The sequence below is a fragment of the Alosa pseudoharengus genome, unplaced genomic scaffold (genome assembly GCF_046254945.1).
Source record: "Alosa pseudoharengus isolate Yale_2024_CS ecotype anadromous, Long Island Sound unplaced genomic scaffold, YU_APseudo_1.1 YU_APseudo_1.1_scf_11, whole genome shotgun sequence".
Taxonomy (NCBI): domain Eukaryota; kingdom Metazoa; phylum Chordata; class Actinopteri; order Clupeiformes; family Clupeidae; genus Alosa; species Alosa pseudoharengus.
In genome coordinates, this window is record NW_027468576.1 from 28,265,946 (window position 1) to 28,292,313 (window position 26,368).

The 26,368-nt window shown below is 41.4% G+C and overlaps 1 protein-coding gene and 1 long non-coding RNA gene across 2 annotated transcripts; both read right to left on the reverse strand.

Annotated features, from left to right (window-relative positions):
- Positions 1-15,558: 15,558 nt before the first annotated feature.
- LOC143113443 (uncharacterized) lies at positions 15,559-22,058 on the reverse strand. Its single transcript, XM_076275424.1, has 3 exons — positions 21,851-22,058; positions 15,825-21,061; positions 15,559-15,652 (listed from the first exon to the last, which is right to left on the reverse strand). The coding sequence occupies exons 1-3, from the start codon at positions 22,056-22,058 to the stop codon at positions 15,635-15,637; spliced, it is 5,463 nt and encodes a 1,820-aa protein (XP_076131539.1). The 3' UTR covers positions 15,559-15,634.
- Positions 22,059-22,405: 347 nt separating this feature from the next.
- Positions 22,406-26,131, reverse strand: LOC143116385 (uncharacterized). The gene is made up of 4 exons (XR_012985775.1): positions 26,065-26,131; positions 25,137-25,170; positions 23,668-23,733; positions 22,406-23,100 (listed from the first exon to the last, which is right to left on the reverse strand). It is a non-coding gene; the product is annotated as an uncharacterized LOC143116385 (long non-coding RNA).
- Positions 26,132-26,368: the final 237 nt, after the last annotated feature.

The window sequence follows — 26,368 nt, forward strand, 5'->3', positions numbered from 1 at the left end:
TACAAGTTTTCACAGGTCACAAATTTCAGCGGATCCTCACCAAAATTGGCAGAGACCATCTTCAGACCATGCCTTATCAGTGCCTTGCTTTCTGGAACAATTGACAGAAGCATCCGGCTGTAACGGCCAATCGAAATTTGCGGCGAAGCCGCCAAACAGGAAGTGAGCTCATATCTCAGCAACCTTTGCATGTATCAAAGCCAAACTTGGTGCATGGACTCAGGACCCAATCAGGGGGACACTAAATAAATCTGGTGACCTTTGACCTCTAGGGGGCGCTGTAATTAAGAAACATGCCTTTTGGCCTGTAGCTGCTGTTGTGTTTGGAATTAAAATGTACTAGTGGTGTCTGGTAATACTGTTACTGGTCCTTAGGCCCACCCAGGCCAAGAAAAGCATTCGCCCGTAACAGCCAATCGAAATTGGTGGCGAAGCCGCCAAACAGGAAGTGAGCTCATATCTCAGCAACCCTGCCATGTATCATAACCAAACTTACTACATATATTCATGACCCCATTAGGAGGACGCTCATAAAATTTGGTGACCTTTGACCTGTAGGGGGGGCTGCAATTAGCAATATTGCATTTTGATGTGTATTTGCTGATGTGTTTTATCAATCTTTTATTTTTTGATGTGAAACTGATGACAACATGTTCCATCCAGTTAATTCTAATGCGTGCGTGCAAGGGCAGGGCAGGACGGGGTCGGACGGGGTGGGGTGATTAGGTGGGGGGGGGGGGGGGCTGGCTGGCGGAGGCGGTGGCAATACTCAGCCCTGTTTCAGCCCTGTTGATCCCGGGTGTCTGCTGAGTTCTATCTTGTCATCGTGGCTACTCCGGCCTATTCTGCTTGGCCCCCTCATTGCTGCTTGCAGCTATATTTGGGGGCCAAGCAGCGAAGCTGCGAAGGCACCCATTGTGTTTGTTAGTTTTCTTATTATTATTATTACGCTTCCGCCATTGAAGTCAATGGCAGCCCATAGAACCGTCTGGTGAAAAGTTGTGAAATTTGGCACACTGATTAGGGACAGTCCCATGATTAATGTCACCAAGTTTCATGATGGCACCTCAAGCACTCTAGCGCCACCAACAGGCCAAAGTTGGACGTGCGTTCACGCACGTAACTTTTGACCCGTCAGTCCGATTTTCAAAAATGAGGTATCGCTGGAATCCTTGGACCATGCCGAGTTCAACGCACCCTATGACGTCATTTTCCGCCATGATGGATTTTCCGCCATATTGGATTTCATCAAAAACACTAAAAAGTCTTCACAGGTCACAAATTTTGTTCGATCGACACCAAACTTCATGGATATCATCTACAGACCATGCCTCATTAATGCATTGCTTTTCGTCTTCGGAACTCAAACCGTTTGCCCGTAACAGCCAATCAAAATATGCGGCGAAGCCGCCAAACAGGAAGTGAGCTCATATCTCAGCAACCCATTCACCTATCATAACCAAACTTAGTACATGGACTCAGGACCCAATCAGGGGGACGCTCAAGAAATCTGGTGACCTTTGACCTCTAGGGGGCGCTGTAATTAAGAAACATGCCTTTTGGCCTGTAGCTGCAGTTGTGCTTAGAATTAAAACGCACTAGTGGTGTCTGGTAATACTGTTGGAGGTCCTTAGGCCGACCCAAGTCAACTTGTGATGTCATCGTAATTGATTCGGCCGCCATATTGGATTTAATCAAAAACACGTACAAATTTTCGCAGGTCACAAATTTCAGCAGATCCTCACCAAAATTGGCACAGACCATCTTCAGACCATAACCTATTAATATATTGCTCTCTGGAACAATTGACAAAAGCATTCGGCTGTAACAGCCAATCGAAATATGCGGCGAAGCCGCCAAACAGGAAGTGAGCTCATATCTCAGCAACCCATTCACCTATCATAACCAAACTTAGTACATGGACTCAGGACCCAATCAGGGGGACGCTCAAGAAATCTGGTGACCTTTGACCTGTAGGGGGTGCTGCAATTAGCAATATTGCATTTAGATGTGTAGTTGCTGATGTGTTTTATCAATCTTTTATTTTTTGATGTGAAACTGATGACAACATGTTCCATCGAGTTAATTCTAATGCGTGCGTACAAGAGCAGGGCAGGGCAGGACGGGGTGGGACGGGCTGGGGTGATTAGGTGGGGGGGGATGGCTGGCGGAGGCGGTGGCGGTGGCAATACTCAGCCCTGTTTCAGCCCTGTTGATCCCGGGTGTCTGCTGAGTTCTATCTTGTCACCGTGGCTACTCCGGCCTATACTGCTTGGCCCCCTCATTGCTGCTTGCAGCTATATTTGGGGGCCAAGCAGCGAAGCTGCGAAGGCACCCATTGTGTTTCTATCTTTTCCTATTATTATTATTATTACACATCTTTCCTCTGCCATTGAAGTCTATGGCAGCCCATAGAACCGTCTGGTGAAAAGTTGTGAAATTTGGCACACTAGTTAGGCAGTGCCCCATGATTAATTTCACCAAGTTTCAAGTCCGCACCCCGAGCGCTCTAGCGCCACCAACAGGCCAAAGTTGGACGTGCGTTCACGCACGTAACTTTTGACCCGTATGGCCGATTGTCAAAAATGAGGTATCGTTGGAATCCTTGGACCAAGCCGAGTTCAACGCACCCTATGACGTCATTTTCCGCCATGATGGATTTTCCGCCATTTTGGATTTTAGTGAAAGTGAAACTAATTTTTCACAGGTCACAAATTTTGTCCGATCGTCACCAAACTTGACACACATGATCGATCTTCAGACCAAGCCTCACAAAAGTTGTGGTGTTTTGTCTTCGGAACTTAAACCGTTCACCCGTAATATCCAATCGAAATTTGCGGCGAAGCCGCCAAACAGGAAGTGAGCTCATATCTCAGCAACCCATTCATCTATCATAACCAAACTTAGTAAATGGACTCAGGACCCCATCAGGGGGACGCTCTAGAAATTTGGTGACCTTTGACCTCTAGGGGGAGCTGTAATTAAGAAACATGCCTTTTGGCCTGTAGCTGCTGTTGTGCTTAGAATTAAAACGCACTAGTGGTGTCTGATAATACTGTTGGAGGTCCTTAGGCCGACACAAGCCAACTTGTGATGTCATCGTATTTTATTCGGCCGTCATGTCAGATTTAATCACAAACATCAAAAAGTTATCACAGGTCGCAAATTTCATCTGATCTTCACCAACATTGGCACAGACCATCTTCAGACCATAACCTATCAATATATTGCTCTCTGGAACAATTGACAAAAGCATTCGCCCATAACAGCCAATCGAAATTGGTGGCGAAGCCGCCAAACAGGAAGTGAGCTCATATCTCAGCAACCCTGCCATGTATCATAACCAAACTTACTACATATATTCATGACCCCATTAGGAGGATTCTCAAACCATTTGGTGACCTTTGACCTGTAGGGGGTGCTGCAATTAGCAATATTGCATTTTGATGTGTAGTTGCTGATGTGTTATATCAATCTTTTATTTTTTGATGTGAAACTGATGACAACATGTTCCATCCAGTTAATTCTAATGCGTGCGTGCAAAGGCAGGGCAGGGAAGGACGGGGTGGGACGGGCTGGGGTGATTAGGTGGGGGGGGGGGCTGGCTGGCGGAGGCAGTGGCAATACTCAGCCCTGTTTCAGCCCTGTTTATCCCGGGTTCTGCTGAGTTCTATCTTGTCACCGTGGCTACTCCGGCCTATACTGCTTGGCCCCCTCATTGCTGCTTGCAGCTATATTTGGGGGCCAAGCAGCGAAGCTGCGAAGGCACCCATTGTGTTTCTATCTTTTCCTATTATTGGGGGCCAAGCAGCGAAGCTGCGAAGGCACCCATTGTGTTTCTATCTTTTCCTACTATTATTATTATTATTACACATCTTTCCTCTGCCATTGAAGTCTATGGCAGCCCATAGAACCGTCTGGTGAAAAGTTGTGAAATTTGGCACTGTAATTAGGCAGAGTCCCATGATTAATTTCACCAAGTTTCAAGTCCGCACCACGAGCGCTCTAGCGCCACCAACAGGCCAAAGTTGGACATGCGTTCACGCATGTATCTTCTGACCCGTTGGCCCGATTTTAAAAATTGAGGTACCATTGGAATCCTTGGACCAGGCCGAGTTCAACGCACCCTATGGCGTCGTTTTCCGCCATGATGGATTTTCCGCCATATTGGATTTTAGTGAAAGTGAAACTAATTTTTCACAGGTCACAAATTTTGTCCGATCGACACCAAACTTGACATACATGATCTTCAGACCAAGCCTCACAAAAGTTGTGGTATTTTGTCTCCGGAACTATAACCGTTCATCCAAAATATACAATTGAAATTTGCGGCGAAGCCGCCAAACAGGAAGTGAGCTCATATCTCAGCAACCCTTGCATGTATCAATGCCAAACTTGGTGGATAGACTCAGGACCCAATCAGAGGGAAGTTCAAAAAATTTGGTGACCTTTGACCTCTAGGGGGCGCTGTAATTAAGAAACATGCCTTTTGGCCTGTAGTTGCTGTTGTGTTTAGAATTAAATTGCACTAATGATGTCTGGTAATACTGTTGGAGTTCCTTAGTTCGACCCAAGCCAACTTGTGATGTCATCGTAATTGATTCGGCCGCCATATTGGATTTAATCAAAAACACGTACAAGTTTTCGCAGGTCACAAATTTCAGCGGATCCTGACCAAAATTGGCAGAGACCATCTTCAGACCATGCCTGATGAGTGCATTGATTTCTGGAACAATTGAAAGAAGTATTAGCCTGTACCAGCCAATTGAAATTTGCGGCGAAGCCGCCAAACAGGAAGTGATTTCATATCTCAGCAACGCTTTCATGTATCAAAACCAAACTTAGTACATGTACCTCCGACCCCATCGGGAGGACGCTCAAGAAATTTGGTGACATTTGACCTCTAGGGGGCTCCGTAATTGACAAAAATGCATTTTGGCCAGTAGTTGCTGATGCGCATTATTTTGCAATGGAAGTCAATGGCCGCCCATAGAACCGTCTGGTAAAAAGTTATACAATTTTGCACACTAATTGGGGACAGTCCAATAATTCATTTCACCAAGTTTCATGACGGCACCTCAAGCGCTCTAGCGCCACCAACAGGCCAAAGTTGGATTTGTGTTCACGGACGTAACTTTTGACCTGTTGACCCGAATGGCAAAATGAGGTATCATTGGAATCCTTGGGCCAAGCCGAGTTCAACACAACCTATGACGTCAATTTTTGACCTCTCTGTTTAAATCACAGCAAGTGTGATCATATGTCAGTCAATCTTTTATTTTTGATGTGAAACTGATGACAGCAAGTTCCATCCAGTTCATTCTAATGTGTGCGTGCAAGGGTGGGACGGGGTGGGATGGGCAGGGGCGGTTGCGGCGGTGGACTGGCTGGGGGAGGGGGCGCCGACACTCAGCCCTGGTTCAGCCCCACAAAATCAGCTATGTTTTGATGTGAAACTTGACCTTGTAACTCAGCCAATCTTGGGTTGTATGGCATGGAACTTGCTGTGACTGCTTAAGCCTACATGTCTGATGCAACGGCATTGACTTACATGGCAAATCTGGCCTGCTGAACTGCCTGCTTGGCCCCCTCATTGCTGCTTGCAGCTATATTTATTATTATTACACATCTTTCCTCTGCCATTGAAGTCTATGGCAGCCCATAGAACCGTCTGGTGAAAAGTTGTGAAATTTGGCACACTAGTTAGGCAGTGCCCCATGATTAATTTCACCAAGTTTCAAGTCCGCACCCCGAGCGCTCTAGCGCCACCAACAGGCCAAAGTTGGACGTGCGTTCACGCACGTAACTTTTGACCCGTATGGCCGATTGTCAAAAATGAGGTATCGTTGGAATCCTTGGACCAAGCCGAGTTCAACGCACCCTATGACGTCATTTTCCGCCATGATGGATTTTCCGCCATTTTGGATTTTAGTGAAAGTGAAACTAATTTTTCACAGGTCACAAATTTTGTCCGATCGTCACCAAACTTGACACACATGATCTTCAGACCAAGCCTCACAAAAGTTGTGGTGTTTTGTCTTCGGAACTTAAACCGTTCACCCGTAATATCCAATCGAAATTTGCGGCGAAGCCGCCAAACAGGAAGTGAGCTCATATCTCAGCAACCCATTCATCTATCATAACCAAACTTAGTAAATGGACTCAGGACCCCATCAGGGGGACGCTCAAGAAATTTGGTGACCTTTGACCTCTAGGGGGAGCTGTAATTAAGAAACATGCCTTTTGGCCTGTAGCTGCTGTTGTGCTTAGAATTAAAACGCACTAGTGGTGTCTGATAATACTGTTGGAGGTCCTTAGGCCGACACAAGCCAACTTGTGATGTCATCGTATTTTATTCGGCCGCCATATTGGATTTAATCAAAAACATCAAAAAGTTTTCGCAGGTCAGAAATTTCAGCGGATCCTCACCAAAATTGGCAGAGACCATCTTCAGACCATGCCTTATCAGTGCGTTGCTTTCTGGAACAATTGACAGAAGCATTCGGCTGTAAGAGCCAATCGAAATTTGCGGCGAAGCCGCCAAACAGGAAGTGAGCTCATATCTCAGCAACGCTTTCATGTATCAAAACCAAACTTAGTACATGTACCTCCGACCCCATCGGGAGGACGCTCAAGTAATTTGGTGACATTTGACCTCTAGGGGGCTCCGTAATTGACAAAAATGCATTTTGGCCAGTAGTTGCTGATGTGCATTATTTTGCAATGGAAGTCAATGGCAGCCCATAGAACCGTATGGTAAAAAGTTATACAATTTTGCACACTAATTGGGGACAGTCCAATAATTCATTTCACCAAGTTTCATGCCGGCACCTCAAGCGCTCTAGCGCCACCGACAGGCCAAAGTTGGATTTGTGTTCACGGACGTAACTTTTGACCTGTTGACCCGAATGGCAAAATGAGGTATCATTGGAATCCTTGGGCCAAGCCGAGTTCAACACACCCTATGACGTCAATTTTTGACCTCTCTGTTTAAATCACAGCAAGTGTGATCATATCTCAGTCAATCTTTTATTTTTGATGTGAAACTGATGACGGCAAGTTCCATCCAGTTCATTCTAAAGCGTGCGTGCAAGGGTGTGGGATGGGCAGGGGCGGTTGCGGTGGTGGGCTGGCTGGGGGAGGGGGTGGCGACACTCAGCCCTCGTTCAGCTCGAAAAAATCAGTTATGTTTTGATGTGAAACTTGACCTTGTAACTCAGCCAATCTTGGGTTGTATGGCATGGAACTTGCTGTGACTGCTTAAGGCTATATGTCTGATGCAACGGCTTTGACTTACATGGCAAATCTGGCCTGCTGAACTGACTGCTTGGCCCCCACATTGCTGCTTGCAGCTATATTTGGGGGCCAAGCAGCGAAGCTGCGAAGGCACCCATTGTGTTTCTATCTTTTCCTACTATTATTATTATTATTACACATCTTTCCTCTGCCATTGAAGTCTATGGCAGCCCATAGAACCGTCTGGTGAAAAGTTGTGAAATTTGGCACTGTAATTAGGCAGAGTACCATGATTAATTTCACCAAGTTTCAAGTCCGCACCACGAGCGCTCTAGCGCCACCAACAGGCCAAAGTTGGACATGCGTTCACACATGTAACTTCTGAACCGTTGGCCCGATTTTAAAAATTGAGGTACCATTGGAATCCTTGGACCAGGCCGAGTTCAACGCACCCTATGACGTCATTTTCCGCCATGATGGATTTTCCGCCATATTGGATTTTAGTGAAAGTGAAACTAATTTTTCACAGGTCACAAATTTTGTCCGATCGACACCAAACTTGACATACATGGTCTTCCGAGCAAGCCTTACAAAAGTTGTGGTGTTTTGTCTCCGGAACTAAAACCGTTCATCCATAATATCCAATCGAAATTTGCGGCGAATCCGCCAAACAGGAAGTGAGCTCATATCTCAGCAACCCTTGCATGTATCAAAGCCAAACTTGGTGCTTGGACTCAAGCCCCAATCAGGGGGAAGCTCAAGAAATTTAGTGACCTTTGACCTCTAGGGGGCGCTGCAATTAAGAAACATGCCTTTTGGCCTGTAGCTGCTGTTGTGTTTAGAATTAAAATGCACTAGTGGTGTCTGGTAATACTGTTCGAGCTCTTAAAGCCGGCCCACGTCACCTTGTGATGTCATCGTAATTGATTTGGCCGCCATATTGGATTTAATCAAAAACACGAAAAAGTTTTTGCAGGTCACAAATTTCAGCTGATCCTCACCAAAATTGGCAGAGACCATCTTCAGACCATGCCTGATGAGTGTATTGCTTTCTGGAACAATTGACAGAAGCATTCGGCTGTAACAGTCAATCGAAATTTGCAGCAAAGCCGCGAAACAGGAAGTGAGCTCATATTTCAGCAACCTTTGCATGTATCAAAGCCAGACTTGGTACATGGACTCAGGACCCCATCAGGGGGATGCTCAAAAAATATGGTGACCTTTGACCTCTAGGGGGCTCTGTAATTGGCAAAAATGTATTTTGGCCTGTAGTTGCTGATGTGTATTATTCTGCAATGGAAGTCAATGGCAGCCCATAGAGCCGTCTGGTAAAAAGTTGTACCATTTTGCACACTGATTGGGAACAGTCCAATAATTAATTTCACCAAGTTTCATGCCAGCACCTCGAGCGCTCTAGCACCACCAACAGGCCAAAGTTGGACATGTGTTCACTGACATAACTTTTGACCTGTTGAACCGATTGTCAAAAATGATGTATCTATGGAATCCTTGGACCAAGCCGAGTTCAACGCACCCTATTACACACCCATATTGGGGGCGCTGCAATTAGCAAAAATATATTTTGGCATGTAACTGTTGACATATGTGGAATTAAAGCTTACAAATGGTGTCTTTTAATACTGTGGGAGTTCCTCAGGCCAGTTCATGCCAACTTGTGATGTAAATGTAATCAATCACCATATTGGATTCCATCAAAAATGCAAAAATGTTTTCAAAGGTTACAAATGTTGCCCGATCTTCAGCCGTGGCCTACTGGTTAGCGCTTTGGACTTGTAACTGGAGGGTTGCTGGTTTGGGTGAAGTGCCCTTGAGCAACGCAAATACCCCTCACTGCTCCCCGAGTGCCGCTGTAGCAGGCAGCTCACTGTGTTGGGATTAGTGTGTGCTTCACCTTACTGTTTGTGTTCACTGTGTGCTGTGTGTGTTTCACTAATTCACGAATTGAGATAAATGCAGAGACCAAATTTCCCTCACATGATCGAAAGAGTATACTTATACTTTCACTTATACTTAAAACTTGGCTCATGGAAGTGAGGTCATATTTCTGCAACTTTTTCTTTTATCAAAACCAATCTTAGTACATGGACTTCAAACCCCATTATGAGGATGCTCAAGAAATGACCTTTGACCTCTAGGGGCTGCTGCAGTTAGCATAAATGCATTAACTGTTGTAAAAATGTAGTAACTGTTGAATTGTCTGGAATTAAAACATATTAGTGCTGTCTGTTGGAGTTTTTAAGGCTGATACATGCCAACTTGATACGTCAATGTAATTGATCGGACAGCCGTTTTGGTTTTAATCAGAAACACAAAATCATTTTCACAGATTCAATCATTTCCACAAATGTTGTCTGTTCTTGATTACATCTGGCACAGATAATTTGCAGCCCCAGCCGTAGAATAACATTGAATAGCATTTCCCCACCAAAGCCAATCAGCAAAGCCGCCAAACACTCTGTGCATACAAAAATACGCTATATAAATAAAAGTGACTTGACTTGACAAACAGGAGGTGAGCTGATATCTCTGCAATTCCATGTATCAATACCAAACTTACTATGTGGACTCTGGATTTTGAGAACAAGACATTTGGTGACCTTATACAACCCATAGACAACTTGACATGTTTAAGTTTATTTATTTCAAGAAGTCACTTAGTAATCAGTCTTTTTCACTCAAGAATAAGGCAAAACACATTTGTACTTAATTAATCACACTTTGATTAGCATAGCCATTGTTATTTAATTCAATCTTTCACATTTAGATGAGTAAATCTCTGAGTGTGTTTAGATGGTTACCTTTCAGGCTGTTTATGGCTGAAAGTCATTACTGCAGTCATTGATAATCTGCTACAACTCTGTGGTAGACTAAAACAATATTTTTCTCATGTCATTCTCATAATACTTTTTCTATTCTATTGTATAATATATAAACATGTTGGTAACATATTTTCAGAATTATACTGGTTTGTTATCAAAACATTATTGAAACACAATGAGTGTCACAATTGAAGAGTTAGAAGTTACATGATGTTATGCAAACAAATACCCTGAAAACAAACCTGCTGGATGTATGACATTTCTTCTCAATTATTGTGTCAAATGTTATGTAAGGAATAGAAAGTTCCACAAAAAAACAATGAAACAAAAAGTAAACATGCCCAAAATTGTCTGACAAAATGCAAAAACATATATAAATACTTGACATCCCAAGGGCAAAACATGAAGTTGTTAACAGTTTAATCCTCATACTCCGCCGGCGGGACGGTTACCCCCTTCCCCCACCTCCCCCCAACATTCTAAATCAATTGTATGCACCATATTGCTATGTAGCATAGTAATGTTATACACCATTTCAAAGCTTTGGCTCTTGGGAATCCAAAAATGACAACTTTTTTCATGTACAATCTGTATAGTCCTTTACATTTTCAGATTAATTTTATTATGCCTCAATTAAATTTGATCCAAAATGCCCCTGCCCCTCCTCCGCTTTTGGTGCTACCCTGACTTCTGGCTGCAGTGTAGCTGCAGCACCATGAGTAGATGCAACATATTGGGTACTGAAATATTCACAAGAATCCATAGAAATTGAATCTTCATGTTGTATTATCCAGTATTAGTTGTACAGATGTATAGTTTATCTTATACACACTCATTGAACCAACAAAGTAAATGCAAAAATAGAGACTTTTGTAATTATTCCATATTTTGTGTAGTCAGTCTATATCAGAACACCTGACATACAATCTAAATGGTCCACAAGAAACCTCAAAGTGTTACCTCATCATTTGAGACCAGGATTATGCTTCTACACAAAGGGGTTCATGCGCAGTAAGCATTTGAGTGTCAGTATGCATTTTGGATAACAAAAAGTCCTATGGGCATTTTACAAAACGCATGAGCATACCTTGGCAAATAATGGTCTAAAGCACTCATATTTTCATTCTATATTGATTTACTTTTGCACACAACCTCACAAGACCTGGTGCTAGGGCTCAGTTGTGTTTCTAAGGGATATCAAGTGACCCAGAGGGCTGAAATGTGGTCAGTTCAGAGATGCTTGTAATCCGGCAGAAAGAAAAAAGTATATTCTAGCCTCTGTAACTCTGTGTGAGTACATCACACAGTTATTTTGACTGTTTCCTACGAAAACTACAGGTTCTCAGCTTTCTATAGAGGTCCAACATTTGATGGTAGGCCCCAGAAGAGGTGGGAACAATGCCCTTGTAAATAGGCACAGTGCAATTTCAGGCAAAAACTTGAAATTTGTATTGAGATCTATGTTAACTGGGCTTGTCAGCCCTTAGTAAGTACTGTAGATGGCTACATCTACAGCTCATTGCCCTTTGAAATGCTGTCCTGTAGTGCTGTTGTAGATTGCCAAGATCAGCTATGAGCCTCAGCAGGTCCCAAGACTGGTGAGGGTCTGTGAACCTCAACAGGTTCTCTGACTGTTACAGGTAACTACTGTTGGTTGTAAGACTGATGGAGGTCCATGAACCTGGTTGCAAGACTGGTGGAGGTCCATGAGCCTCAACAGACACTCTGACAAGTAAAAGTCCCTCTTTACCATCACAACCACCAAGGGAAAAGGAAGATGAGTCTCAGCAGGCTCTCTATCTGGTACAGGTGGTTCGATAGGCTGTGTGGCTTGTGAATGTCCATGAGCCTCAGCAGTCCTCACCATTGGTGTGTCCCATGAAACAGACGCATGGACTGTGCATACCTGTGGCAGTGGCCACACCACAGCTTTGAAACATCTCAGCAGGTATATTCTTTGAAACTGGGCAAACATTATCTGTAAGGTAATTTTAGAGCAAATGTAAATTTACAATAAAAGTCCTACATTCTTTCGTTTCACAGGTGTAAGAAAGCAAAATGTCTATTCATTAACAGTGTATAAAATATACATCCTACTAAAATATGCACAAACATTTAGATTGCATCTTTTGGAAAAAGAAAAGCACGGATACTCACATAACGTGATAAGTTCTTGATAGGCTGAGTTGCTGGTGGATGTCCGTGATCCTCAGCAGGCCCTGTGTCTGGTGCAGGTCACTCGGAAGGCTGCGTTGCTTGCAGATGTCCGTGATCCGTAGCAGGACTGGTGCAGGTCACTTGGAAGGCTGTGAGGCTGGTGGATGTCCGTGATCCTCAGCAGGCCCTCTGTCTGGTGCAGGCCACTTGGAAGGCTGTGAGGCTGGGCCTGGGCCAACATTTTCTGTAAAGGTCTACATGCTATTTTTAGACAGGTGAATTAAAACAACATGTCTTTTTCTTAAAGTTTACATCCTGTCAAAAGTGCATGAATCACAATTAGGATGCCTGTCTTTGAAAATGTACAGTTAAATATAATGGGTACTCACATAATGTCAAGAAGATCTGCTGACAGCATTTCCGACTCCACACCTCTGAAGTGGTTGGTTCAGTTTTGTCTTACAAAGTAAGACTTCTTGCACTCCATATTCAGTCCATTGTTTTGTGGTGGTAAATTTTACAGATCCAGCAGTGAAATTTAGCAATGTGTTAGTGAACAGATTCCATATATCCCATTATGAAATGAAATTCATAGAGCATCAGTAACTCTTCTTATATAATATCAATAACTCTTCCTTCTGTTTCCTTCTTTGTAATTATCCATGCCAAAACATACTTCACAATAATTGACAATAATATAACAAAACAAAACAAAATAATAATTCATGCAATATCAACAAGTGAAGTAACATATTACACACTATCTAAATGACCCTTGGTGTGGTAACAAAATACTTATAGTACAGTCATAGCAAAAACAAATCAGTCCCACACAAAAGAACAGCCTAATACAAAATCAGGCCCAAATGAAAAACAAACAACACATCACACCGGCAGAAAAAATAAAACTTAAACCATTAAATATGTCTTATTTTAAGTAGTTGTACAGGACTAATGGCTGAAAATTGTGCTGGGTTGATTATGTAGCCAGCTGAATTGTCCTCACCCAGTTTAAGACTTCTCTGAATTCTTCATGTCAAAACATAGCATTTTTACATAAACAAAATAATTATCTAAAGTCTGTCAATATATTGTTATACATTTGTAAATGAAATGATGAACTGATGCATATTTTAACAATGCAATTTAGCTTGATTCACCATGTGTATTACACCCTGTTTACAGTACAAAACTGCATACCAAGTGGACAGTGCTGAATATGTAAATGACTGCTAACATGTATTTTCATCACTCAGACAAAAATGGTAAGGTGTTTTCCTTCTACTATGTAAAGCGTCCTTGGGTTTAAGAAAGGTGCTTTATAAAATAAACGTATTATTATTATTATTATTCAGTTCAATTGGTATGAAAGATACACAGTGCTAAGATGCCACTTGTCAGTCTCGTAGACTTAGAAATCACTGCTAAAAATGGCTGTGTAGTCCGACACAGGAATAATGGCTGTTGCTTTTTTTTAATCCAAATGGTATTCTTCTGAATGTGTCCTCTGAATTTCTCCCTTTACACATCACCTGTCTCCAGCAAGCGTGTTTACTCAAATGCTTGTCTCAGCAGACTGCATTGCTGTCCATGGCTTTCATGTCCTTCAACTGCCCTGGTGCTGGTGGCAACTCCACCAAACAGAATGTCCTTGGAGAACCTGCCCTTTTCCAAGAAATATTGATGTTGCAGCGAGATGTAGGCTGGGCCTCTGACCTGTGTTATCTTAAAGGCAACAGAACTGATCCCACAGTAAATAACAGAGGTTGTCTGTAATCAGCTCTAAGTGATCTTGTACATATGGTATAATGACTTTACTGTGCCAAACCATATGTCAGTAAGACAACAATAAGGGTGAAGCAGAAACATTTTTTGTGTCACACAACTGTATATGTTGAAAACTGTAGCTTAGCTGCAAAGTGGTGATGATTTGGACACCTTTGATATGCATGATAAACAGCAATGGCATGACTGTCCACTTGGTATAATTCCATAATTCATAAAAATGTTCAACAAAAAAGTTCCCTGTATGGGGGCCATTTTCCAAAAGAAGTTGCACTTAAGATTTATTTTCTTTGTTTGTTTTCACCATTCTTACATAATCTCGAGACAATTAATTCATACATAATTTATTCTTTCACTTCATTGAAGATTTAAGGTATTATTTCCTTTAACTCAGTGTTGCAATAATAATACCAGTCTTCAACTTACTGTAATATATGACTGTGTAACATAATATAGTTAATTTTATTTTACTGTTATAAAAAAAATGTTATATACTAAAATTGAACAGCTGTGTTTGCTGTTATTGACTGTTATCGTCTTAACTGTAATTCACTGATAATGTTAAGGTTTTACAATAACGGTAAAGATAAAATCATTCAATATGTTATACAGTGCTATGTCTGTCCATTCATTAAAACTTTAATTTGGATTCTTTTTAGCATTTAAAGCATTACACATAACTTGGTGTAATAGTTGGTGTAATGCAACCAAAATGAAATAATTCGACAAACATTAACAAGACATAGTCTAAAATGCTTTGGACAATTAAGGAATGATCCGCTGACTTTAAAAAAAATGTTAGTTGCCTAGATAATAAATCAACTGTATAGCTTCCTGATATTTACATATTCATCTGTATATCTTTACCGTTATTTGCAACTTCTTTTGGAAAATGGCCCCCATACCCCTCCCATCCCTTGCAAGGAGCCGTCCAGTGTTACGCTCTCTCCTTGCCACCACCCACCCACCCGAACCCCACTTAGCGGACGGAATATGAAGTGAACTCATAATGACGTCATGTGTAACAGCCAGAATATAAATGCCTACCTATTCAAAGACAAATATCATTAATCGCAGAAAACATTACAACAGTGAGATCAGTATGGCTTCATGAAAACTGTAGTATGTCTGCACAACTTCAACAACAACATCTTCTGTGCCTTTAATGTAGACATGATCTATTAATGTACCTTTTTCAGTTGTAGCTGCTTGCACGTGTTGAGTGTATCCATGCCGTTCCAGTAACTTGAGAATTGTAGACGATACAAAGATGTCCTCATTGAAGTCTCCCATGATGAGTTTCCTCCCAGGATGCTTCTCAAGTTCAAAGATGACCTGTAATAACTGTTCTCGAAACATGTCAGTCTTATAAGAGCTGGGCCTGTACAACACAGCAGCAGTCAAATTTGCATGTGGTATTTCAAAATACAGACATTCCAAATTACATCTTTCTGGAATTGACACCTGCACGTCAATGTTTTCTGAAGAATACAGACCAACTCCACCTCTTTGTTGTTCTTTCAGTGCTGCAAAGGCTGGCTCGGAGTCATCGTAACAGTTTCCTCTCGGATTGTGTTTGAAGACGTATCCTGGAAGTTGTGGCTCTTCTTCAGTGTCTACATTGAGCCACGTCTCTGTTAAGCAAATACAGTCAGCGTTCATGAGGGCTTTGTGGGCTTGAACATCCTGAATGTGAGCATTTAAACTCTGTACATTGTGAAGTGCTACTGTGCACACAGGGTTCATGTTGGATGAAACAGACATTCCAAAGTTAAACTCAGGCAAGCTTTTCATAGTCGAATCTACTTTGTTATCACAAAATATGGCAGATTCTTTGAAGTCCTCAATTATCAGCCCACCGAGAGTTCTCACGCGACTCAATGCAACGTATGCTTGCCCTGGTGCAAAGATCTTCTTGAGTGATACAACAGCCCTTTCAACAGTAAGCCCTTGACATTTATGTACAGTTACTGACCAAGCCAGGCTTATCGGCAATTGCCTTCGTACTCCACCATTATTAGCCACTTGTTCCTCTTGCACTTCCACTATCGTTGAACGTTCAGAAACCCTTTTTGCTTTTGACCTCTGGATCTTTCCTACATTAGGGTCTTCAAACTCCACATGGATAGCTGCAGGCATGTCATCGTCTTGTTGACTTTGAATGATTTCCACGACTGTGCCACATGCTCCGTTGACAAGGCCATCAGACACATCTATGTTTTTCTTCAACATGACCCTTGCTCCAACACCCAACGAAACACATTTGGGCAAGCAAGAGTTAAAAACCTTTGTGTGAAAGCCAACTTTCCGTTCCATTCTTCCAGTTTTGGAATTTCGGACAAAGTCTTGAGCACGTATGGTGATTGCATCTGGGCAGATCTCCTGCAGTCTCTTCACGTTATATTCATCAACCTCTGCATTTGTAGCATACACATGAATGTCTGTAGATTCCTCACCAGTTTCACGCTGCCTCAATGTGAGAACATCACAGTCGGTGAGAGGTTCGTTCTTTTTACGGACTCTGAGACGATTAAGCATTTCTGCAAATGCTGCATTTTCTTGTCTAACAACTTTAGTCAGTTCTGCAACCTCAAAGTTGTTGTCCCACAGGTTGGCTCCTTTGTTTTCAGCAAAAAGAGGCGTGCCTTTCACGGGCTTCAGTTGAAAAAAATCACCCACACAAATCAGGGAAACTTTTGCAAACAAGGAATAATCACCAGTCTGCTTGATTTGACGCAGTCTACCATGAATGTAAGCCAAAAGACGGTGGTCGACCATGGACACTTCATCAATGATCAGAATTTGCAAGCTGCCCATTTTGGTTCGCAAAGAATTGACTTTCTCATCACCTAGTGGTTGATATGGCAGTTTGACATTTGCACCAATGGAGAATGTATTGTGGATTGTTGCAGCGCCAATGTTATATGCAGCCACTCCTGTAGGTGCTGTTAGAAGCACAGTGAGATCCTCAGGATTTTCAGCAATCTGTGACAACAGCCTGGTAGATTCGTAATGTATCGCTTTGATTAAATGGCTTTTCCCCGTTCCTGCTCCACCAGTAATGAATAATCGCAACGGTTCAGGATTTTGTCCAAACAGTTTCTGCAAACACCACTTACGAACAGCATAGAATATGGCAGACTGTTCTTCATTTAATGATCGTAATAAATGCAATGCATCTTGTCTGGGCATTGACACATGATTTGTTTCCAAAGTGCATGTAGTCTGTGGGTTTGCTATCAGGTCAGGAATGAGTTTGTCATCATCATCACCTTCATCATCTACAACTTTTTCTTTCATCAGATCCAAACAACGAAGACGCTCCCTTTCTGTTTCAGGACATATCTGAGCCCAGGCATCTTCTAAATCAATGTTGTCTTCCAGCAACTGTTTAGCTCTGTCAATCTCATCACTTTCTTTTTCAAATAAAGCTTTGTTGGTATCCACAATCAACTGCACTCTTTGGACATCAATGCCACATTTCACTGCACCATTTTTATAGAAATGTTCATAGGTATCAAACTGGGGCGGTTTGAGGTGAAAGTCTTCATAGTAAGGCAGAAACAGTTGCAGCAACGAATGGAAGTACTTTTCAGGGTTTTTTGTGGGAGAAAATCTGGGATACCTCACGACAGCAGGTTCAGTTCGGGTCCTTCGTTTCACAAAACCACAGTTGTTGTTGAGCTGTATAATGTCATGTGAATCTTTTTCAGTCGGAACCTGTGACTTTGATAGAACTCTGTATTCAGAACAAAAACTGGCCAGGCATAAATCCTCAAATTGTTCATTCTGGGGTCTGCTCTTATATCTCTCAATCACATTGGTCATCCAAATGCTGCTTTCATCATTACACTGTTGGAATTGGGCTTTATTTTGAAGTACATGCAGAGGTAAACTCATCCTAACAGGATTATCACCAACTGGAATGAACTGTACGTCACGAGAGCATTCTTTCAAGTGCATGTGTGTTAATCGATACACTGCCTCTTGGGCTGAAACTTCTCTGTTGTGTAGGTATACACTTCCAAGCTGTTTGAATGCTGCTTTTGCATCGAGGTTGCCATTCATTGACTCGTCTTGGGCACGTTGTAAGAGCAAACCCATTTCTTGTTCTGCTTTTGTGATGTACGACAGTATGTAGACCACAACTGAAAAGGCATCTGTAACATACTGGATATCCATATTGCCTTGCCAAGCACGGAGTAAGTCTTTGTTGTATTGGTTCACCCAAATATCTCCAGGACTTCGTTTCAAGACAATGCTTTTCTTTTTGGAACATATGTTGTACACTTTTTCAAACAAACCTTGATCTATCCCAAGAGACTCAAAAAATGCATCGGCTGTATCAAAATTCATGTCAGGCAAGGTCAACGCAGTTTTAACATTCTTTAATATTGTACTTGCACTTTTATTGTCATTATTGCCATTCAAGTCCTCACAGTTACCGCCTCTTGTGATGAAAGTACAGCTTGATGGTGGCCGTGGGAAGTTGAACCTGCACACTGTGTTTTTCTTGCGGCAAGTCTTAGAGTGTCTTGTGCTGTGCCTCTGTACGCTGCTCACAACCTCGTAAAGCTCTGCATCAGTTTCTGGTGGAATTTCACAAGTGATGTATGTATCTATGAAATGTGCCACTTCATCATCACTCTCTTTATCAATCTTGGGAGCATTTTCAACCCAAAAGAGACAGTGGACATGAGGAGAACCACGTTGTTGAAATTCAACACGATAAAAGTAGTCCTTTATTTTCCCTATGGGTTCTGCTGGCGACATGATTACATCACGGAGAAAGCAATGCCATCTGTGATCAAACATTCTTGCCGCTGTCACAGGGTTTCGACGTATGAGTCCACATTTGTCAGACCAGTCAAGATCGTCAACAGACGTTTGTTTACCTTCTATTCTTAGAATAGAGTTCAGCATTTCAGGCCATCTCAAATCTGCAGAGCTAAAAGATGCAAAGAATGTGGGTATGGAGAGTTGTCTTATCATGGCAAATAAATCTTTCTGAACTGACATCCAGTATGGAGGTGTGCCACGAATTCCTCGTAAGAACTTGTATCCTTCATCATTGCGCAATATTTTACCCAACGACTCTGAGTTCAACAACATGTCTGGTGATGCGTCTTTCAGAGAGGAGTTGCCGCCACCTTTGCGTAATGCCACTGATACACCAGATACAACTTGATGCACCTCTGATATGTATTGTGCGTAAAAAATGAAGTCTGTGTTCTGTGCAAAACGCCCATCTGCATTCAGAATGCGTGTATTCAGGTACCGTGACAGAGTTATTTTGGACTCTCTTTCATCATGGAATGTAGGTCCACCAGATGGATACAAAACAGGAAAACATTTTGCCTCATTGGTTTTATCGGACAACAACCTCACTGGACTGTTACCTTCACCTGGTGCCACATTAAGTATGTCCTGAAAATTCTGATCAATGATCTCTGAACCCAGATCGACAGGTTGTAATGACGTATCTGACAAAAGCCCATTCTGGTCTTTGATATAAGTCACATCTTCCTCTGCTTGCTCTTCAGGAACATTGTCATCATCACTGTTATCAGGTGTTTCCTGTTTGGTACTTTCCTCATGCTGGTCAGTGCCATTCAGAGAGTTTACCCATTCGTCATTCATAGTCACATCACCGTACCATTTATTGTTTGCCATCAAATACCTCAGTGCATTTCTGACACGATCAGTGTGGACATACATGTACTCGTAATGACCTTTATACGTCAACTTGCGTTTCAGTTTCACTCTTATCATCTTGTCATCACATTCATTTCTTGGGAGTATATTTGTCACATTTGCGTTATTAACAGGAACAGAGACGCAAGGACCATGGCAAGCTCTCTGGCGGCCTCGAGGCAAACACAACAGCTTCATGAAGGGAATGTGACGTGCAATGAGATGTTGTTCCAAAGAGTTCAGACATTTAAGCTCTGGTGGAATTTCATTCAAATGCATGTTGTTTATAACACTCTCCTCTGGCAGTTTTCCTCCAAGTATTTTTCGGTGACATGTATGGCAAATCCATAACTTGCTTGATGGACTATCACACAAATGGCATTCTTGCTCACATTGGACATCACACACATGTAAATATTGCAATGTTATGCATCTACTAGCCAATGCAGCCACTTCTGCTCTTTTGCTTTCATAGCTATGTCTTTTACACTCAACCACTTGTTTCCTGAAGAGTAAACGGTGACACACTGAGCATGCATATTCAGGACCACAGCTGACCTCCTGATGAAAATGATCAATAGCCAGATCAATGTCTTCCTGTTTCTTCTGCCATGTTGAATAACGATCACGACTTCTTTTGATTTTATTTATACGGATGTTTTCATTTTCTTGGTACTTCTTCTTGTTACGCTCATTCATTTTCTTCCGGAATCCAATGTTTTTCTTGTATCTAATATGACTGTAATCCCGGACAAGAGTCTGAAAGTTCCTGTTTGTTTTGTATTTGCTTTTAGAATAATCACGGACAGCATTCTGATGCTTCTGGTTTCTCTTGTATTTGTCCTTGGAATACTCTCGCACAGCATTCTGATGTTTCTGGTTTCTCTTGTATTTGTCCTTGGAATACTCTCGCACAGCATTCTGATGTTTCTGGTGTCTCTTGTATTTGTCCTTAGAATACTCTCGCACCTTTACTTGAAAATTTGTAATTTCCTTATATCTCTTTTGAAAATAGACACTTCGTAATGCCTGAAATTTTGGATTGATTTTATATTTTCTCTGAAAACGCTGAAGCACGAATTTCCTAAAGTCTGGATTTGTTCTGTATTTCTTCAGAAAATAGTCACGAGAGCACTGACGCTTAGTCTGTTTGGCAAACTCATCATTCTGATACTTATCTTTGTCATGCTGAAGTTTTGTCTGTCTGTAATCATCATTCTGATATCGTTGGCGCTCTTTCTTTGCTTTTACTTTTTCGGGTTCATATTTCAACTTTCTTTTCCGTTGTGGCCTCAAGTTGTCATCAATCTTGACTGGCTGGCATATTCCTGCACAATGCCTTCCTGCATCTTTGTGTTGAACACATATTACAACCTCATAATGACTGCCAGTGTGATTTAAATAAATGCAATTCTCTCTACATGTCTGTGAGTCTGTAGGTCTGTGCATATTCCATCTTCCATCATTGAAAGTAAATATAGTTGTTTGCAATAAGTCAGCAGCAGCAAAAATATCAATCTCTTTTGCCCATGAACCACAGTAGTAGATTCTTGATTTAGTCACATAGTCCTGCACAGATGTGTATTCATCCCTCAGATATGTTTCGAATTTGGTGTTGTTTCTCTGAAGATGTTGCACCACAGCACGTCTTATTTTCAAATGCTTGTCTTCATTGTGACAAATGCTAAAGGCTAGGCTACGGTAAAAGCAATTCCCATCCGGTTTTATATTTTTGATCTTACAAGGACATGCCATGTCATCGACATCGGTTGTTGCCATCAGGCCTATATCAAGGTTTTCATTTTGAAGATCTAAACATGTGCACAGTGCATCCTGGTCATGACGAGTTAAAGGTTTAAAAGCCGGTTTGTGTACTCTTGTATCACTTATGATGACATCATCAGTTGCCTGCAGATTACGCTTTAAAGACTGTTTATTTGTTTCTACATTGACAAGAATGACATCGTCTGTTGTACTTTCGTTGAATGAATGAGACTGCTTATCATGTTTGGTCTCAGGTTTCTTTACATTAGACTTACAGCTTCTGTTTTTGTCCTTTGATGCACGATTTCTGTTCAGATTTACGCCAACTTCATGTACATACATAGGCCTGCAAACGTTTTGTTTCACATCCTTACCGGGCACTCCTTTCAAAACATCACTGTAGAGTGTTCTGCTGCTTACATTGGAACGGGCATTTGTGACATTTCCTACAACCTTTGGCGGCTTATACAACCCAATTACAACTTCCTGCCGTTGGTACACTTTAGGCTTACCCTTCACAGCGTCACTGTAGAGTGGACAGCAATTCGCAGAGCTCGTTGTGCAGCTGGATGAGTCAGTCATCTGGGCGGTTGCACGAGTTACTGCTGTGACTCCAGTTACCTCAAACCGTGGTGTGCTTACACCAAAAGATCGTGCAAAGTCATAAACAAATGTGATCGATCAGGGCCTGTACAGAGCTTAAGTATGCAACACAACTTGTCCTCTGACCTTTCTGGTTGACGTTCCTGTTTGCATGTGAATCAACAAAGGCAAACCTTGCTCCTGCATTCACTATAGCACATGTATTAGCACAAATGGTTAACAAACAAGCATCATTGCTAAACAGTGCCCGCTGCAGTGCTACATCAAAAGGCATGGCAACATCACGCAAAGCATGGTCATAGTCATCAACGTGAATAAATCCAGTGTAAGATTCAGCAAAGTTTATTGCAAAATCACAATTCCACACTTCATATTGCCTAGGTAATTCAGACACAGCAATGTAACCCCTTCCATGGTCTCTTATTTTACCCTGTGCACTCATTGACCTGTATAGAACAGTTCCCTTAATCAAAACATCATCAAGATCTCCAGTTTCCCAGCTCCACACGTTCTTCATCTTGGACTTCAAAACAGCTGTCAAACTGATGGCACCACACTGCTTGTTGCGTACATTTCCAAACCGTAAATGACCTTGATGAAAGGACCCCATCAGCACAGATCTCTCTGGAAAGTCATCAGATTGAGTCAAACAGGAACAATCATTAGTTGCAGTTTGTTCATTCACACAGTATGGAACTGAATTTCCATGAGAGGCATGAGACTTAGAGAGAGGTTGAGAGTCAGAGAGAGTGAGTGGAGAGTTTGGGAGAGAGTCAGAGAGAGTGAGTGGAGAGTTTGGGAGAGAGTCTGAGAGAGAGAGAGGAGATTTTGGCATTTCGTTGGAGTTTTTGTTTGAATCTTTGTATGAATCTTTGTATGAATCTTTGTTTGGAAGTTCGTTTGGAAGTTTGTTTGGAAGTTCGTTTGGCAAGTTTTCAGAATATGTTTGGGCTTTTTTTTCACGAGGACGCCCAACCTCGTCACAGGACCCCTTCGCCACCGGGGACCTCCTGCTCAGCACCTGTAACACAGAAAACCCATCATAAATGACCAAGTCTAACATACCATACTTCTTCAACAACTTCATTATTAAAGCAACTAATATACACATACTTTCAGGACAGTAATATATATGTATTTAAATCATAAATATTCAGCAACTTCTTAAAGGAGACATCCGGCGAGTTTTCACAGACCCCCGTTTCTCAAGGTCACCGAGTACCATTGATACAAAACAAAATCAAAACAATCAGTTTAACCTAGATCAAGTTGCTATAACCAGCAGCTAACGGTAAAAACGATTGCTTTCATTTTGGTTCGTACCGACAGTACTTGGTGACCTCAAGAAACGTAGATCTATGTGAGAACTCGCTGGATTTCTCCTTTAACTTAAGACATGCAGCGCAGCTTTCATTAAAATCAAATACATTCAAAATGTAAGTGGCATATTTCAAGCAAACATAAAAACTACTGTAAATAAGAATTGGGAGAAACATATCAAATGTGTTCACTGTTCAACATTACATGTTTCCTATTAAACACACAATCATAATACATCAGGACATATAGTAAAGCTCAACAGCCTGACCTCAGTGGACCTCAAGTCAGCCTCTCTCTTCTTGGCCGCCCTGGACCGCTTGCTTGGACGCGGCATCTGCAAAACACACAGAAAACACATCAGAAATCTCATACAGTTAGCACTAATACTTTCATCATTTCTGATAAACAGGCAATAACAATGTACATATTTACATCATAAAGACTCTTAACTTCTGAACTTAAGACAGGGCTCTACATTTAAAAAAAATATTCCAGGAGCACTTGTGCGCCCAAGTTAAAAGATTTAAGAGCACAGAAAAAAATCTGGTTGCACAGTCGGTTCTGTACTTAACTTACACATAATGTAACATTGCACTGCAGCTAACAGTTAAACATGCCAGTACACCAATTGCGAAGAATAAAAATGACTGACATACCTGCCTACTTTATTTTCAATCCGTTCTATTTTTCTGCATTTTGTTAATGTAAAATATAATGGATTGGCGTAGCCCATTTGCATTTAGCCTGTATATCAAGTATCTTCCCAAATGTAATTATTTATGAATCCATCCGTAGCAAATCCAAATATGCCTATGGTGACCTATCTGACTGCATACTGCCCACTACTACTACTAAAACCAGGACTAACGCCAATTTTCTCCTTCACAAAAACCAACATAGTCAAATCAAGGATATTTATATTTTTTTGAAATATTTGCCTTGATGGGGGCAGTAGACAAATGTTACTTTCATTTTGCACTTCCTGCTAGGGTAGGCCACACTGCATTTATCAAAAGGGGTGATATGTAGCTTTATAGCTATTATTAATCTGCTAAACAAATTGACATCTGGAGGATTGTTACATACCACTAGGCCTACACACAAGTACCATGAAATGGAACCTATTGCACACATTTACAGCTACACCCTAGTTAGGCATACACATTCTTGACCTAAAGTACAAAGCATACAAGACATAAATAAAACTAATCCAAGCTCAGGATGAGCAACTGCGTGAGCATCTCTGTCCAAAGCCCAGCAACCCACTTCAACCTGCATCCCGGTATACAAATCAGACTATTAACCAAATGTTAGGATTAACTTACAATACAGCAGTAATGTTTCCCTCTAAAACTCTTAAATCCTCCTTCCTTGCTTTCATATGCATGCCACACCACATTCATCCATAACCCAAATAATACCACACATCACCACTGAAAACTACTGCAGGTGTCCCTGCAGTGATTCTCATGACTTTCTACTCTGAGGCCATAGATATTACTCTGAATCAGCGCATATCAGTGTAATATACTAGTTTTTCTGTCCAGAACTGTAAGGCATTACACAAGGCCGAGCACAGCTGTAATTATTCCAGATCAACATATGGCATATTTTTTACTAGCATTAAAGTTTTACATTTTGCAGGCAATGCAGCATAAAAGTTTCAAAATTTCCCTAGAAGTTGTAACATAAAAGGTTAACATGTTACATAAAAGCCCTAAAACATTTAACACTTACCTTCAATTAACTTGCTCAAAAAGGAATCCAAAATCTGGAAAACATTTAACATATAGTTTATAAAAGATACAAACTTAGCATTTACAATTACATAGCTATGTACTTTGAGCTTACAAACGAGTGATTTTTTGCTAGCCTCGGTCACATTCCACCCAAACAAGACCAATTTAACCTAGGCTAACTTCACATCCTCTGTTTAAGATCAATTAAATTACTTAATTTGTTAAGAATTGTACATAGTTACCTGCCTTTACACACGGTGTACATGAAATGGAGCCACATATTTGTTTAATGCTTAATCAACTCGTACGGGTTTGCTATGTTATCCCTTCAGCTATAGCTGCTAGAAGTCTGTCTCTGATTTAGCAGAGAATGTCTAAACGGGCTCTGCTAACATTAAGGTTAACTTGCATTCCAAACGGCTTTTAAGATCAGACATGACTCCAAAACTCAACCAAGGTTATAGTACCGAAAAACGTTTTCCAACAGTTATTCAAAATGAGTTTAGTTAACGTTACCACAAAGTTAATTGCTCACAATCAAACGTGCCTAACAACGTTAGCCTGCACCATGGCGTGAAGCATCATGCCAGCATGATGTAAACTTAATTCGACGATACAACGTATTTCATGAGATAATGGCCAGTTCTCAACACATTGCCTGCTTCCATCGGATAATATGTTCTAAAGTTACTAATTCATTTTTACACAATCGCTACCTTTCCTGTCTGCCTAAATTTAACGTTTGTCGTTCATAGTGTGACACTAAAACGTTAGCTGCTATCACATTTAACAAAGGTGGCTCTCCAGATGCACTTCAGCTAGACATATTTTCATATTTTTGTGTGCCTATTCTGTTATAAGTAGCTCAAAACCAAATATACAAACATATCAATTCATTTTCTGGAGACATTCACATTGCGTCTTACCTCGACAGTTGTAGTCAGCTAAAAGAAAGATGGTAGATGTCACAGACGAGTTATTGGATGATACTCGTCAAAATAAAAGTCCCTACTTCATTTGCCATTCTCGATATCAAAATATTTCCACACAGAACACAAAATACATTTGATGGAAAGGTTAGAGATTACAGGTGATAGGTTAAAAAACAAATATGACCATGAAACTTAACTACCATGAAACTTATTTACTGTCATAAAAAACATCATTGTTGTATTGCAAGTTTTCTGAAATATCATATCCAGACTCAGCAAATCAGGCAATATCTGCATA